Raw genomic sequence first — 17,477 nt, 5'->3', positions numbered from 1 at the left:
TTCTGCGGGGTGGTTTTGGGTTTTGTTTTTATTTTCTTCAGCAGCAGCAGTCACTGGAGTTAAACAGTACTTGTTTAGATTCAGGAAAATAGCACTGCATTGTCTGTTTGGAAGAAACAGATTTTTTTTTTTCTCCCTAAGATCTTTACATTCCTCAATGGCTTACATCACGTACTGAGAATTGCATTCAAAGGCAGCTTGAATTCAGGTCAAGCTTTGCCTTCTTGTAGTAGATGGATGTTACTGATAAAAACATTTTACGCACGCTGTGCAGAGATTTATTGAAGTTGCTTCTACATGCATCTGTAGTGAATGTAGCTTTCCTTTGAGCTCACTGAGAATGGCAAACTATTTATTGCATTTATATGGAACACTATTTTGACAGATCTCTTCAGAAGTAAAGAAGCACAAAAGGAGACGTTCTGTTCTTTGAAAATAACCGGAACCACTGGCAAGAAGCGGCAACACTGTGCATCAAACAAGATAAACTGGAAATGGTTTCCAAAACACGCTGTTGAACTGAATTTTGCAGCTGCATTTTCAAATGTACCATGGGATGCATCAAATCCAAGGATGCCTTTCCAGGTTCAAATGCTATCCAGGATGAAAGGATCAGGGAAGGTAATGAAGGATGCACTGGGGAGAAATCATCACTGATAGCAGTGAAGGTGGATGAGAAAGGTCCATCAAGCACTATAGTGCTAGACTATGCACACCGTCTTTCCCGTGAGATTCTTGATCAGGCGGTGAAACAGTGGGCAGTGACTGAAAGCAAATACAGTGACATCCCTTATATTGAAAGTGATGTGCCCTGAGCCCCGACTGGCAAGGACTGTCTTCGCAGTGAGTGTCCTCACTGTTAAGCAGTTTGTATCTGATACTAGTGCAAATAAAGTAAAATCAGCCGTGACTTGAGCACAATGCCACTATATGAATGTGTTTGCAAGGGGAGGCTGAAAAAAATTGCCTTTTAATCTATATTGCTAAGAAACTAATTGGATTACAGTAGAATCTATTAATCAAGTATCATTTGTTATCAGCCACGTGTTGAGTATATTCTGTCTTTGTGTCTGTTGAATGTGATCAGAAAACAGTGTAAAAAAAAAAGAGGATGAGAAGAATGTGGCTGCCCTGCAACTGTACACGCACTGCCAGAGAGGCCCCAGAGATGCCCAAGAACAAAGCATGGATTATTTTTATGCACTGTGTAAAAAACCAGTGGCCTGTTTGTAGAAGAACTCTCTATGCTTGGTAAATTTGTCTGCATTTTGCTAAAGTGAAACCAAGGTCCACATGTAGCAAAGATAACTGCTGTCATAAATTTTACTTTGATTCTTTGACCTGACTAAACCTGTAAACCACAAAATAATGAAGGTGATGAGAAGCATTTTATAAAACCAAGCAGTATTCAGGGAACCATATGGCTTATGATACTATTCAACTTCCATTCTTAAGTGAACCAGTGAGAAACGTTACAATATTGATAAACAGTGCATTATGATTAACAGACGCTCTGGCTTCTGTAAGTGCTTGAAGGCTATTCTCTAAAATCTTGCAGTAAGATAGCCTGATTACGTCTGATCACTGTGTTCAGACCAAAGCCGTTCAGGATTTTGGTTGGGTATTTTTTGTGTGTGTGTATTAGGGTGCTGGTTTTGTTTTGTTTTCTTACTGTAGCCCAGATACATGTGCAAAAACTACTGATGCTAACTAGTGAAATGAACCTTCAAAGGTGTAACTGTTTCAGGATTATTTGTTTCATGGGAACTATGGCTGCGTTACACTAAAATTTCACTCTAAAGTAACACCCTTGGGACAGTATGCCTTCCTTCAGCCTCTGTAGGCTCATCGCTTGTCTGATGGTAAAACTGTGTATTGCGATGCAGATATGAGCTACAGAAACCTAAAGCCTGAGCCGTGCACTGAATTAGTGAATAAGTCTTAGGTCCAAAGCTAAAGGGCTATATTCTTTACCGATTTTATCTAGCTTGCACCCACACACTGCACCCTGCTTCTCTAGGACCTGCAGCCTGACCTACTGTACTCATAACTAGCATTTGAGATATCAAGAAAGGGATGAATTAATCATAGTCATCTTAAAGCTACAATTTTGCTGACATTTTATACAAAGTGAATGGCTTGTAGGAGCTTGAGATTTTAGCACCCATTTGTTCCTTTTTCTGTTATGGCCAGTTTAAAAGATGTAGGTGTTTTTCCTAAATCAAAGTGCTTTCCATTTTATGTTTTCATTTTATAGAAAAATGCTTTCCATACTGGCAAAAACTGTTACTATTTTTGAAAGGTATATGTAGTGCTAGTAACTGATACAAAGCGTGCTCTTCAAGCCATGGTAAGCAAGGAGAAAGAGGATTATGCAAATCATTATTTTTAGCTTATTCTCAGACATAAGATAGTCTATGAATTGAGCTGTTTCGCCAACTTTGTGACACAAACCTAGTTATTTGAAATTCAGCTGTGTGAGGAAGCGGTTGCATCAAGAGTAACTGGTGAAAAATACTTGTAACACAGCACAAAACTGCCATTAATTCACACTGACCAGACCCTGTTACTAAGACTGTTCTCAGGCTTTTGCTGAAAAAGGGAGAAAAAAAATCTGCTTATGTGGTAATGTCTTCTTTTTTGATGTCATGTAGCCTTCTTTGAAGCCGTATGTGAAGTGGGACTAAGGTATTATGGCCCATTTAAATTCTGCTATCTGATGTTCCTTGAAACTCTAAATCATGTAAAACATTAAATCTTAACCCTACATTTGCTCTATCTAAAAAATCTCCATGCCATATACTAGGGTGAATTAAAAAGCAAAACCAAAACAGCCATCAGATCAGTACATTGGCTATTGCTTAACCACAGTATTAAAAAAATATTCCTATTCTTATTATAGCTAAAGCTTTATTAAAAAAAAAGCCAGCCTCTCTGTAACGTTAGTCTTAGCTCAATAATGTTAACCCTGCCACAGACCATAATTAAAAAGAGGGGGAAAAAAACCAAGCCCAAACTCCACACACATTATTTGCCAGATAGGTGAAGAGCAGAAATAGAACGGCACTCACTTGAAGAGTGCATTCAGTTATATCTGTCTTGACTCTTGTACAAATACCTTGGTGGCTGCCATGGGGAGTCAGGTGCTGCAGTGCTCACTGTTGCAATGTCTCAAATCCTTTCTTCGGATGTAGCCTTAGCATCTGGCACTCTTCTGGAGTCAGAATACCAGGGTGCCCTTCTGAAAGCAGTTTCTCCATTGGCAAGCTACCACTGCACAGTCCAACAGCAGGCAGAATTATAGAATAATATAAAATAGCCTGAAGTTAAGTTATAGCATCTGTACTGATAAACACTGAGAATTTCCCCAAAGGAGAAAGTTACCTAGGTATAATTAAACATGCATCACAGCGAGCTTCGTTTGGAGTACCTTCTGCGTGGGACAACAGCAGTGCTTGCTCAGAGAGGCACCAATAACATGGTAGCAACTGAATCGCCTGCTGCTTGCGCCCGAACAGTCACTCACCTGCAACCACAAAGCTTCTTGTCCCTCATTAATGCTTGAAGATTACAGCAGCTTCAATATGGCCTGAAGTGTAATTCCAGCTGGTTTATGATGCTTTCTGTGACATTGGCACTTCAGGGAAAGCATGCAGCAAATGGAAAGCAAACAAGCTTGCAAACAACAGGGAGGCAGCTTCACACCAGGAAAATAATCTCTTTTACAAGACGCTGTCCTTAATAAATAATGCACTTACCCTTAATAATAAAAAAATAAAATCAGCTCAATACTATAATCTAGTGAGAGATCAAAGGAGATCTCATTCCAGAGTTCTGCTGTATTTTCAGTAGGCACAGCACTAATACATAATAATAATAAAAATAAAGACGACTTTACCTAAATAAAACTACATGTTTACTTAATCATTAGATTACTCTAAAGTGTGCTATAGTCTTATAAAGCTACTTATAGTGGCTTTCCAGGTAAGTTGCCAGTGATTCTTTAACTTGATTTTGTGTAATAAAGGCACTCCAGTATGGGGCTGGCATACTCTGCAAAACCATTTACTTCTATTTAGGAGTTCAAAATACAGTTCCTTTATATTTTCTCCAGGAAACAAGTATAGCCTGAGTGGGTACTATGTGACTGACTTGATATTCTAATAATGGTTCAAAACACATTAACTGCAGCACAACTTTGTAAAATTGACATTTCTGTAGTAAGACACATCAGTACTCCCAAATAAAATGCACTACAATATATTTTTACAATATTTTTGTGGAAAATACTTTCTTGTGGACCAAATAAAATTGAACTTACCATCTGCTTGTAAGACTTTTATTTGATAAAAATGTATAGATGGGACAGGGTCTTGTTACCATGAGTTTGGGATAACTCCCAATCACATAAATTTTGGAAGCAACTGAATGTGCAAGTCAAAGTTTATTCATTCAGAAGAACAGTCTTCCTAAAATGTTTTAAGTCCTTTTTGATCAAGAAGGCATGATCCCTACTCCCTGGGGATTACTGTGGTTTTCGTTAAATATAGTCGCTGAAGATTGCTCCTTTTGTACAAAAATAATGGCATGAACCAATTTTTAACAAATAACAATAGCTATTGTTTAAGAATCTAAACCATATAAAAATTGTAAAAAATAAGGGGGGGGGCTTACATTTCTTACAGAACCAGCATGAGGTAGAAATTCAAGTCATATTTTCAGCAGTTACCCTACCCTAGAGCTATTACTGAAATCTGTCAATTACTTTTCAAAAGAAACTTGGGGACTGTCTCATAACAAATATGTGCATGGTAACATTAACGGGCAGCTGAAATTTTAACAATTTTTTCTATAAGATTCTAGTGACAAAGCAAAGTGCCATTTTTTCTTTATTTTGCTCTCCATTTTGCTCACCTTTAATTCTTTGAAAGTCACTGTAGTAGTTCACCTTGATGCCTGAATTTCCTGGACTTTGTTCCCAGGCAGCAGCTTCTAGGAAGGAAGGAGCCTTAAGCCAGTGGAGACCATTACTGTTGGTAATAAAAAGTGCCCAATGTTGACACTCTCTAACAGTTCACTGTAGCTCTGACTTTTTGCTTCCCCAGTGCTGATTACTGACTGTGTTATTTGAACAAAGGTTTTCTTGTTTCAGCCTTAGTGGTTCATCTTCAGAGAAGCCAAAATGTGTATTTGTGACCTGCCTATAACTGTAGAAACAAGTAGGAAGAGATACTGATTTGATTAACCTTAAAAAAGTGTGCAGTCTTAATGCTGAGGAAAGATTAGTAGCTATGTGTTGCATACACAATAGAAAAACTAATTTTACCCCCCAAAAAAGATTGTTTTTATCAAGGGGCGCTGGCTATATCATGTAGCTTCAGGTATTACTAGTATCAGAACCCAGCATCCTTTAATGCACATACAATGAAGGGTTTTGATGTATATTTAAATTTTGAGCCCAACAAAGATATTTGTTAGGATATGTTGGGTTAAAAAACTATACGATCCATCTAGCAGCAGGTATTTCCTGTTTTCCCTTAATTGCTATCTTCAGTACATATTGCTGTGTTCCCCCTGCTTCTCACAATTTTTCCACCAGCAGACAGGAAGTTCACGGGCACAAGCAAACAGGGACCCAGACTAGCTGGTATAGGTAAACTCCAGCCAGTTGTAGTACTGGGGCCAGGCTGACCTCTAGCACTAAAATCATTAATCACTGACAGCAGCAGGCAATGTGCTGCTTGGTGTTCAGAGGAAGGTCTGGGACAGTTATTTCTTCACCACTGTAAGACAAGGAAAAACTAGCAATTTCTGAAATAATGAAAAACTAATTATGCAGTTTAATCAATGGAATTTAAAAAAAAGGTTTTACAAGCAAACCAAAGTGTGCTCTAGGCTCTGGCAATATTGTGACATTTGAACCAATGTCTACGTCACCTAGCAAGACTGGATACCGACCAAATGTTAAATATTTAGAACAATTTCTTCCTCTCAGACTACTAATGTGTCAGTCTGACCTTTTATTTAAAGACTACTTAACACCATGGATTTACCATGTCTTGCATTTTCCTTTTTAGCACTGACTGTTTTAAAGCTTTAAGTATATTTTGTTTTCATTGTATAGAGAAGAATGTGAGGCACAATCCCAATTTAACAGACCAGTGACAGAGCCAAGAGCACAAAGGTCTCCTGACTGCTTGCTTATTAGGTAGTTCCTTGACTATGCTGTCTCCCCCAAAGGTTCCTCCTAGACTAAGAGTTGATGGAAAAAATTAAATGTTAATCATTGTGTAAAGTAGTGAAAATAACAATTTGCCTTGAAGTAATTTTTCCCCTTATTAACCAGAGATATGATTATTTTGTCATTATGGCAGCCTAACAAAAGAGAATGTTCCTGAATGCAAAAAATTACACTTACAAATCTCTGGCTAGCTACGAGAGTCTTGCCAAACTTTATCACACTACTATTAATTTTGATATCATAAGAATTAAGCAGATGTATAAGACGTCAACAGCCTTGATCTTTACAACTTGAGATCGTTGTTTCCCAATGGCTTAAAACAATCATCCACAAATTCATCGCTGACTTCTTCTAGAGAAGCTGGCTTCCATCTGGGGGATTGGTCTTTGTCAACCAGCACTGTCAGGTGGAGTATAAAAACACAAAAGTTAACTTGTAAACTTTCTCTAATTTAGATGACTTCAGACTGCATCAAGACAGACAACTACAGTGAATATGTGGGGGGAGAAAAATCAATATGCTCTGGAAAAGACAAGAGTTTTTTAACATATATATTTCTACTCTAATAAAAATTCTTGAGTTGTGACCTGTCTAGAGATGTATCTGGGAGCTGCCTGATGGTACAAGGAACAGTGGATCATTTCAGAAGTAGCCCAAGCTTTGCAGGACTAGACCTGAAACTAGTGCTTTCTGTTAGACCTACTGCTCTTGCCTGTCTTCTGCTTTTTCATGTGAAACTGGGAACAGTATGCATAATGCTCCTTTTGGACAAGGGCTTTCACAGCGCTGTGCAAAATCTCACTCTGTAGAGTATAGGACATGACTCAAAGTAGGTGTTAAATGCCTAAAGCTAATTTAAAAACATCATATAAACTAATGAAATAACTAATGAGGAAAGAATAAACCACAGTATCTTTGTGGGAAAAAAAACAGTAATATTGAATTGTAACTACTGACAAATACTGTGGACCTATGTAGATTTAACTGTGAACATTTGTATAATCTTAGTATGTATACTTTACACTGTATCCTGGGAAATTAATCACTGAAGATAAAATCATCAGTGAATGTATCACATGTAAAAAGTGTAACAAAATATCAATTCTCAAAAAGCATTCATTGTATCACAGGAATGTTGAAGGCATGTCAGCAAGAACAGCTGCACTAGCAAACAGTAATAAGACGAGAGTTTATTTGTGTGCAAAGATGACCAATATGAATAGAATTCCACAGCACCCTTCTGAGCACCTTTCCAGCCCCAAGAAAACCAGTAAAGGCGCTATTCAATATATGAAATTTTTAAAATTTAAAAAGAACAGCCATAGTAACTGTGGTTCTCTAGGATGCACTACTACCCAACATCCCTCCTCAACACACATTCCCGTCAGATGTGTGATATCAGCACCTGATCTGGAGATGCACCTGTGTCCTGGGAGACCTCCTGACCAACACAGCCCACAGTATATAAGGGAGGATGGGGAGAAAGCACCTCCCAAGTTCCTCTTCTAAGAATGTAATTTTTAATTGGTTTCTTTGTTTGGGAGTTTTTTTCTGCCAAAGACTTCCGAGTAGGATGGTTCTAAAGGTGCATGGACAGAAGACACTCAGAAGGACCAGATGTTTTGAATAGCTGATTTTAGTAAGTTGTTGTGTCTTTCTAAACAGACTTCTTTCTTGGTGACTAGGACCACCCAGGATGAGAAATGTGCAAAAGGGGTTGAAGTTCAGTGGAAAGAATGCCCACCTAAAGATTGTGTCTTACCAAAAGATGGGCATTATGGCAGTTTGTGGTAAAAAATGTGACTTGAAAACTTCTGGTTAACTTTTCCCTCTATCACTGATGCTTGGAAAATGCCTGGAAAATAAAAACCATTCAAATGACAACTGCACTAATTAATATTTCTGTAGCTGAAGAGGTACAGGCATCACAACCCTTCAGCTTATGTCTCTAAGAGAAAGGAGAATTAGAGCCCTGCATCCATTTAGCTGCAGATACAGGACTAAGGACTCCTTGGATACAAATAAACACTAATTTTTAAAAAGAAACCCATTATATAGATAGAAACTGTAATTCTGCAGAGAGTAGAATCTATGTGGGCAATTCTTTAAAAGGAAAGTGCTGTAAAAGAGTGATTTTACATGATCATTCAGCTGGTAACTTACTCAAAAGTTATGATCCTACAAGTTATTTTTAAACACTGTGATGTGAAGCCATTAATTGGTTTGAGTCAAAATACCTAATTGTCCCAAATTGACTATATTTATTCTATTGGAATAGTATTTATCTAATGATTTTCTTCAACTTTAAAGTTGACTATCTGGCCAAAATAATCTTAACTATTATCCATAAAAGATGACGCTGATAATTCTCTATTCTGTGGCACTACTATGTCATCAAGTTAATCTTTGTTTTTGGATCTGTGGTCAGTTTTACTCTGGCAGTTTATAATGGTCTCCCCAATGAAATCTTTAATCTTATATAAGCTAAAATACTTGTTTTCTAACAGTATCGTGAAAATATTCCTTTTCTGTGTTAACTTCTGTATATTTTGTATTTCTCCAGCTTGGGATGTTGATCACTACAAGAACAGAACAAAAATTCTGAAGACTTCTAAGGTAGGCTAAGGGTAGTTCATTAAGATAGAAGTAACTGAACACAGGCGTTGTGTTACAGGTTTGTTCTTCTGTTTTATCTTTTTTTAAAAAAAAAAATATCCAAACCTGCTCTGTTCAGTAGCAGTAACTTTACTGGACTTCAGTTAATGTTCTATTGCTCAGCTTCATTCAGCACAGTCAAAACACTGGTATTTCTAAGCACCTGAAATTCTGTTAGTTGCTGCTACTCGCTGACTGCAGGGGGTTTGTGTGCCCAGGGTAAGGCCCACATCTGCCAGCTGCTAGCACGGCAGGAGAGAGGGCAGAAGCCATACAGAAATAAGATCTTTGCAGGATCAGCAATATGTAGAAGGCCTTTACCATTCCATTTGAAATCTATATTCCTCCACAAATAGTTAGGGGGCTAATTCAGTAGATTTTTGTCCCCTCAGGCTGTTGAGATTGTAGTCTACCTGGATGTGTTTTGAGCACTGACTCCAAAACTGGCCACTTTTCTTATGCAGTAAGAATTAAACCCAAAATTTTTGGAAATTGCCCAGAGCGATGCATTTCTTATTTTATGTATTTTTCTATAAATCAAGGTGTAAAATTGATGCCTGAAGTGTTCAAAGACCACATTTACTATTATATGGGAAAATGATGAAACATGATCTGTGTATTTTATGCTGTAAGGGTTTTGGCTTTTCTTTAGTAGCACCAATCACAAGAATCCTAAATGGGGAAGACTGTTTGCCAGCAGATTTTTAGTCTGTTTGAAAGAAAACTGGCTAAAAGAAGAATGAAACTTTGACCTCAGGTCAAAGCAGGTTTAAAAAGCTTTTACACAAACTACTTCCCTAGCATTCCTATTAAAACTATGGTTTGAAGCCAATAAAAGCTGTTATTAAAATGTGATCTATGGCCATTGCTGCTGAAGAACAATCTTCAAAAACTAAAATCTGACTATTGTATCTTAACTTTACTTTGTGGTAGATGGGGTCAACAGCTGGCTCTTAAATGCTGGAAATGAAAATGTTAAAGTATTAACTTTATTAAAACATTACATCATTTTCACTTTTATTCATTGTGGTTGATCCTGTGAAGTACTTAATCTTACTTCCTATTAAAAAGGATGCTCAGCACATTGTTGGATAATGATTTTTATGAGATTAGATCCAACTACAAAAAACAATCTTGGGTCAGATTCTGCACCACTCTTTAACAAGAGAAACAATTTTAAGAGGACAAATCTGAGAACAAGGTAAGATGCAGTAAGCAGAAGTGCTTCAAGAACAAATTATTATTCTTAGCAATCCCCTGAATGCAGCTGAATCTCTGGTGGGTTTTTTCCTTCACCTGATATAGTTAAGCTTCTGCTACATCGTCTTATGTAAAAGAGAAGCTTCCCAGTGCTGTTCTTGCAACTTCTTTCTTTATAAGCAGTTTGTGTAATTTTCTGGCTATACTGACAAGCGATTTGCTTTTGTCCTCTACTGCATCCCCAGATGGCTTAATGACCTTGTGCATTACAAGTGAGAACTTGGTTTGGTATTCACTGACTCTCAGTCTTTGAGTTTGTTACTTCCTGAATAACTACATTTCAGCAGCTTATATGGTGATTTAGAATATATCCTAGGAATGTTCTTTAAGGTATCTTTGTGCCCATTACCAACACAATGAAAACCATGTACTTCTCAACATGTGTGGTAAATTCTTCAAAAGGGTCTGTGCTAATAAGTGCTAAAGATTAATTAAAATCAGAAACTTTTTCCATGCTGTACAAACTTGGCCTCTCTCACCCCAGGCTATCCTTAATACAGTATTACTAATAATGAACACTGAAACTAATAACCACTGTTCACTACTCAAGTGGATTTTAAACTAATTTATAAAGGCAGATACAAAAAATGCAGAGGAGGTGATAATACATACTCGAGTATGTAACTGTAAATTAAAAGCCAGGTTTCCTCAACCCCAAAGTGTTATTCATCCAAATGTCTTCTGCTGTAAGCTTCTTGGAAAAGGAAATGCCTGTGCTTTGTTTCATCTTGTGCTGAATGGTACATAAATAACTACTATGGTTTCTAACCATATGGTTTCTAACAGATGTGACATTGAGTTTGACAAACTGCATAGCAAATCAGCAGTAGAATCAAGGACAGAATCTAAGTCAGGCCCCTAGATGAACTTGCTGAGCCACTGCTCTACTTTTACCACTACCTATCTTGGCCAATGTCTTAAAATGCTGAACTGTTTAACATTAAGTTTACCTATATAGTTTTTTAATAGTAAGACACCTCTATATAGAGATATTTTGGACATGGATGAAAGCAGTCTCTGTTCTAAACATTTTCTATGCAAATAGTTGCTCTTGACTCTAGTATGGAGCTGGCATTTTATTTATACGTAAATATATTTTTGAACTGGTGAAAACTTCTTATGGTGCTGCATTACCAGGTGCTTAATTGAGGTTAGAAAACTGAGATTACACAGAGGAAACAACATGGCTGTTACACTTTGGAACAAATAATAGATTTTGGCCATACAGGAGTCCAATAAACAAAGAACTCTAGCAAGCTGGGAAGTGTTCTCCGCTGTTGCTGCATGCACTTTTCTTAAACTCCAGAGAAAGAACACAACAGTGAGTTTGCTTATTATTAAGTTTGAGAAAGGTTTCTAGTTGCATGCTTACCTGCCCGAACCCCTTCATAGAAGTCATGGCCTCTCTGAAAGATAAAAATTTTCATAGTTTTCTTAAAGCTCTCTACCATTCCCACCTGACCATCATTCATGTAGTCTTGAGTTGCACATAAAGACACAGAACTAGAAAAAAGAACGTGCTGGCCTAACAAATACGCAAAGAAAATACTGAAAATAAACCTATAAATTGTGAGGCTTGATGTAATCTATATAAAACTTAGTCTCTGATAGACTTGCTACCCCCCTGTGGCTGGAAAGAGACAAAAGGGCTCAGCTGCTTGCTTACCATGCATGCTTGGCTCAGTCTGTATTCCATTGTGAATACTTCTTGTAAGCTCATGGAAGCTCCTTCTCTGAGCTGTCTGAGACTCATCTTTAAGGACGTAGGTGACATTTTATTAATAGCCTGGGGAAGACATTAACAATTATCTTTATTCCCTTCAATTTAGACATGCAAGTCTGTCTTTTTTGCATTTTAAACTTTGAAATAAATAGTGGCACTCCTCTCCCTGTGCTCACTTATGTGATACCTATTCCTCCTGCTCTCTCCCACCATGCTGCCATACTAAATGAACTTACTTGTGTTAACTTTTACCAGCAAGATCTCTGGGATGTATGCTATCACTTGTGGAAAATCTAAAACTCCTAAGGTCACATCATTGATGATCAAATAACTACTGGCCAGAGTATCTAATGCAGCTTGAAAGCCATTTCCAAACAGATTCTTTTGAGAAGTGAAGACAAGTGTTACAAGCAATTATCCTCCAATTTTTAATATCATAATAGTCTATATATCAATATATAGTAGATGTTACTGATATTGTAGCTGTTATTAATATTGTACAGCATATAAGTTTTATTTGGTACAATAGTCAGGGTAGTAAGGTAATAATAGTGAGATTACCCACAACTTTAAGTAGTCGTTTTATGTTCATCTGCAAAGACTAGACAATATGCTAAGAAGAAAATTGTGGAAGAAATAAAACATTAAAAGAAATCTAACATAAATGCATATTTGCCTATGCTTCTTGTCTGGGATTAACAGATACTGCAGTAATTCAGCCCTACATCGCTCTGCTGATAGGAAGCCTGGAGGTCTTGCCTGCCTTCTTTTGACGGAGCTACAGGCTATAAATATTATGCAACAGACAGGATCTGTTTAAGGCACACAAACAAATGCTGTAAATATGGCTCTCATGACCATCCTCCAATTAACAGCATGCCAGTAAACAGTAGGGGGAGGTGGGGAGAAAGAAAAAAACCTAGTTAAGAAAACAGAACTGAGCTTTAAAGCTTTCAGGGTTGTGGGGGAAAGGGGCTAAATCTTATTGTTGCTGATCTTTTTTTTTTTCTTACTCTAAACAAGACTCTTCCCCTGTAAACCCAGCTAAAAGCTCTGTACTATTCACAGTACAATAGACATTTCCTGTTTAATAGGGACATTTTTACCACTACTGAAAAGCAGCAGATGGTAGATTTGCCTCTTTACATTATTTTCATTGCAGACATTAGACTCCTTAGCCACAGACTGAAATGGCAGGTCATCAATACTAACATTTTTTCTGGCTCCCAATTATTCATCTCCCTCCAGACACCAGCTGATAGAGCAGTGACCCATTTTGCCTAGTTAAGCTGGAAAACATGCAGTTACTATACTAGCAGGAGGCTGTGCAATTGTATCTTAAAAGCACTAGTTCTGGCATTCTGTTATTTGCATGTTGATCACTTTGCTTGAGAGAGAAGCTGGTTTAGAAAGAACTAATGCTGGCTTAAACTATAAACATCTCCTGAGTTCTGGCAAAGCTCTATAACAATGAGCTGGCTTTCAGCAGGTGAAGAAACCAGCTATACCTCTAATCACATCACTATGCAGGTCTCGGATGGCTAGCAACTCTTAACTGGATCCTGTATTTCCTATAATGTGCTCTTGCTGGCTTTACCTTTGAACTGGATCTTTTCTCCTTTGAATTTCACATTCTGTCACCTAGATTAGAAAGCCTTTGCTCAGACCAGGTTAAACCATAAGCACAGTGCAACTAGATGGCCTACTAGGTGAAACAGTAAGGGCAAGTTCTTTCTGGTCACAGAAAGCACTGAGATGGGGAAGATATGAAACTGTTTAACTAGTCTAGTGCATCCAGTAGCTGCCTTATCTTGGCATATCAACAAGGTTGAAGGTGGAGGAGGGAGTGCCATAAATCAAGCTGAAGAGGAACAAGGAAAGAAAATGGGTAGGTGTAATTGCAGAAAAATGAGTCACCAGTGCATCTATATATAGATTCCCTCTACGAAGAGGAGGAGTGGATCGGTGCTAGGGAACAAGCCTGAAAAGGAGATAGGATAGGCTGAAGCAGGGAGTACTAAAATGCAAATAAGTCTTCATAGAAGTATTTGACATCCATTCCAGTATCTTTGAAACCATCTTGATCTCAACATAATGATCCTGAAAGCTACAAGCTGAATTTGCAACAGACCCCAATTCCAATAAGATATTATCAGAAGGTGACTGAATTAAGTGGCACTCAGTGGAGTTCTTTACAAGAGTAACAGCTGGAACAGTGGCTGCATCTTTTATCTCCAAGGCCTCTTAAAGTTTCTGTCCTGAGCTGCTGAGGGTCCTTGAGGGAGGCTTTCTTTAAGTTAAAACAAACCAAAAACCTCCCAGAGGCCCAGCGTATCATTCCCTTGCAACAGATAAAGATACCCATCACTTCCTGAGAGACCAAAGCATTTGTTCATCTGCACTGAACAATAGTTCTGGATGAGCTTTGACAAAATACGAGTATCTAGCCAAAGCATCACAGGAAAGTTGCTTAAGGACAGATATATCACTCTTACTGGTCTGTTAACGGAGTTAGTAGGGCCTGTTGCAATAGGACAAGGGATAATGGTTTTAAACTAAAAGAAGGTAGATTTAGACTAGATATAAGGAATAAATTTCTTTATGATGAGGGTGGTGAAACACTGGCATGGGTTGCCCAGAAAGGTTGTGGATGCCCCATCCCTGGAGGCATTTAAGGTCAGGTTGGACGGGGCTCTGAGCAACCTGATCTAGTTGAAGATGTCCCTGCTCACTGCAAGAGGGTTGGACTAGATGACATTTAAAGGTCCCTTCCAACCTAAACCATTCTATGATCCAATGCTTTTCAGGTTTTGACCCCAGATGCTTACTTCATCCAATTAGAAGTGGTACTTCTGTCACTGAGATTAAAGCTTTTTGACTGTGTAAATCCTGAAAACAAAGTAATGCTATAAAGTAAAAGGTTTAAAAAATATTTTAGGGTGAGTTCAAAAAGTGTTAGTACTCTAGCTTTCTACCTATTTGTAACTGGGTTCAAAATGTGATTTAAATCATGAAGCCATTCTCAAGTAGAATTTTAACAACTTTACATTCTTTTTATTCACACAAACCACTTCAGTATCAGCTACATGCAAGGCTACCAAGCAGGCACGTTTTGAAGGTAAAAAGCAGAAGTACTGTAGATTGAACAGAACAGGATACCACAGCATACTTAGATCACAGCAGAACTAGCAGTTCCATTTCATTAACACTAAAAGGTATCTGTACATCCAAGGTGTGGATGTACCAAGGTGTACCTCCAAACTGGGGTATTTGTGTTAGACTTTCAGTTAGGGCTTATTCCATAAGCTTACTAAAACATATAATAAATATACAGGGAAACAAAGAAAAGTATGTGTACACATTGCTGTTATCAAATCCTTTGCAGTCTCTATATTTATCATTTTAATGTGCTGCTGTTCTGGTACCTGGACACTAAAGTGAAACTTTGGTTTCACAGGGTGACAGGAAGCTACCATCTATGGGCATATCCTTAGGTACTTCCTACTGCTGAGGAAAACTACTTGTTTTACACAGGTCAGCAAACTCCCATCAAGGGTAACATCTAATTTCAGACTGTCATGGTTTTGCTATGTTGTCCCTGCTCTAACCAGTTCTTTGAACTCTGCTCCTCCAAGCAATGTGATAGCAGACCAGTGCTCTGTCTGTAGGTGGTGTAAAATGCTCAACTGCCAGGGTGCAAGCTACCATTCTTCCTCCAGCTACAATTAAGTTTAATTACAATTCTGCTTCCCTAGTAAAACAAAACCTCCAGTTTAACTGGCAAGCATTTCCTGGAGAAAGCCAGATTTATACATTAATCCCTTTTTAACACACACCCCGCACCCCCCTGAAAGCATTTTCCTTCTTTGGTTTTGTGGATTTTTCACAGAAGAAATTAAGATTCTAATCCTACAAGTTTACTTAATCCCACTGCTTAGCACAGAATATGTGCTATTAGAAACTTGTCTGAAACTTACATACTTGTTCACACTAAGCCTTGCACCTGCTAGAAAACGTGGGATGGCTTCCTCCCCCTCCCCCGCCCCCAAATTTCTGTATGGACAGAAGAAATTAATATTAACAGTCCCATATCTCGAACAGAACAGACAATTGTTCAGGAGCTTCTGTCAATTCCAAGGACAGACATTCACTTATGAATCATGAAAGGAAAAAGCTACTAGAAAGTCCCATTAAAGACATGAAATAAGAAAGCTAAAGAAGCAGTAGAAGAGCCGGTTTTTAAAAAAGTTATACAAACCATAACTTTGAAGTAGACGACACAGTTTAAAGTTCTGAATTAAAAATACAAAACAAGTGTACCTCCCTAAACAACAAAGAACAAGAACTTTGAATTTTATTTTTTTTATAGGGGAGTTCTAAGTTATAAAGCTGCATATGGAGGAAACAAATTGAGCAGGTTTTGGTAACTAGAGCAAACGTAGCAGAACAAACTGTCAGTGAACATACTTCAGTAACAAAGTGTTTCCAGACTCCTTGCATCTTTTGTAGTAGAAACTGTATTTTGAACAAATCACCCTTTAAAGGCTATATGCTATTTCAAAAAGTCCACTAGGTCTGATTATGTTCTACAGTGCCATGAAATTGCACACAATTAACTTAGGAAAAGTAATATGCAAGTAATTCTCGATTGTTTTCAACCTCCAGTGAAACTAATCAATATAATATCTCTGCAGAATTATATTAAACTTTATACAATCTACAAATAAACTACTGCCTTGTAACTCAGTACTATAAAGAAGAGCCACCAAAAGTGACTGCTATTAACATCCTATCAAACTGTCTCAACAGACCTTAATAGAAGTATTTTCCCTGCCATCTGTAACAAAGGGAAAAAGTGAAAGGGAGTTTGTTTTTTTTTACTAGATTACAATTTCAAGCAACATATGATAGTATTAGCATTGTGTGGTACTGAGTAGAGCTACTGACAATCCCACAGGACTATATGTGAGAGCTTGAGGATCTCAGTCCAATGTCCTACTGGTGTTACATAATATTAGTTATGTTAAGAAGGTGACTACAGTTGATTTGCCCCATGATAAGAAAGTACAGAACCAGACTTAAAATCTCCAACAAAAATAACATAGAAGACATTACCTCTAGCTGCTTAATGGCAAAAGGAGAACCATCTTGCTTTAAATTTTTAATTATTTCTTCCATACTATTTGCTGAAAAAAGACTAAAAGAAAAAAGATAAGTTAATAAATGAATGAACTCCTTCAGCCTTCTTCCTTACAAAGTGCCAGTAACACAGAAATTAGAAACGTACACAGAAAGTAGAAAAAGCGTAACCAGCTGATTTGGCTTTTCTTAGCAATGTGTTCCCCACTGTTCAGTTTTAAGTAACTCAGTTGACAGGCATCTCCTCTTCCTTTACAAATCTCTAGCATTTCAATAAACCTCACTTATAAACTCTATTTATACAGAAGCTTTAATTACTACCATCAGTCTTAGCTGTATTTTTATAATACATCAAATCTTTAGCTCTCAGCTTCATTCTACTGGTTTGGAGTCAACGTGTTTCACCTCTAAACTTAGTTACTGCCATCCTTCTTCAAGAGTTTTAGCTGCTTCTTACCA

General features: G+C 37.6%; 2 protein-coding genes across 5 annotated transcripts in view; one reads left to right on the top strand and one right to left on the bottom strand.

Moving 5' to 3' along the window:
• AKAP19 (A-kinase anchoring protein 19) overlaps positions 1 to 3,379 on the top strand; it is a 39,572-nt gene extending 36,193 nt beyond the window's left edge. Inside the window, exon 7 of the mRNA XM_075093942.1 lies at positions 386 to 3,379. Within this exon, the coding sequence (XP_074950043.1) occupies positions 552 to 815 (264 nt within the window). The 5' untranslated portion in view covers positions 386 to 551 and the 3' untranslated portion in view covers positions 816 to 3,379. The remainder of the gene's footprint in view (positions 1 to 385) is intronic.
• Positions 3,380 to 4,323: 944 nt separating this feature from the next.
• HIBCH (3-hydroxyisobutyryl-CoA hydrolase) overlaps positions 4,324 to 17,477 on the bottom strand; it is a 46,414-nt gene continuing 33,260 nt past the window's right edge. For 2 of the 4 annotated variants that reach the window (XM_075093938.1, XM_075093940.1), the window contains 5 exons: positions 16,995 to 17,076; positions 11,823 to 11,942; positions 11,529 to 11,562; positions 8,004 to 8,096; positions 4,324 to 6,640 (listed from right to left, as the gene is read on the bottom strand). In XM_075093938.1, the coding sequence (XP_074950039.1) occupies positions 8,017 to 8,096; positions 11,529 to 11,562; positions 11,823 to 11,942; positions 16,995 to 17,076 (316 nt within the window). In that variant the 3' untranslated portion in view covers positions 4,324 to 6,640; positions 8,004 to 8,016. The remainder of the gene's footprint in view (positions 6,641 to 8,003; positions 8,097 to 11,528; positions 11,563 to 11,822; positions 11,943 to 16,994; positions 17,077 to 17,477) is intronic. The other 2 variants (XM_075093937.1, XM_075093939.1) reach the window with 1 other exon arrangement.

The sequence above is a fragment of the Phalacrocorax aristotelis genome, chromosome 5, assembly GCF_949628215.1.
Source record: "Phalacrocorax aristotelis chromosome 5, bGulAri2.1, whole genome shotgun sequence".
NCBI lineage: Eukaryota > Metazoa > Chordata > Aves > Suliformes > Phalacrocoracidae > Phalacrocorax > Phalacrocorax aristotelis.
Note: the sequence above shows the minus strand (reverse complement) of the source record. Positions and strands in the feature narration are given on the sequence as shown.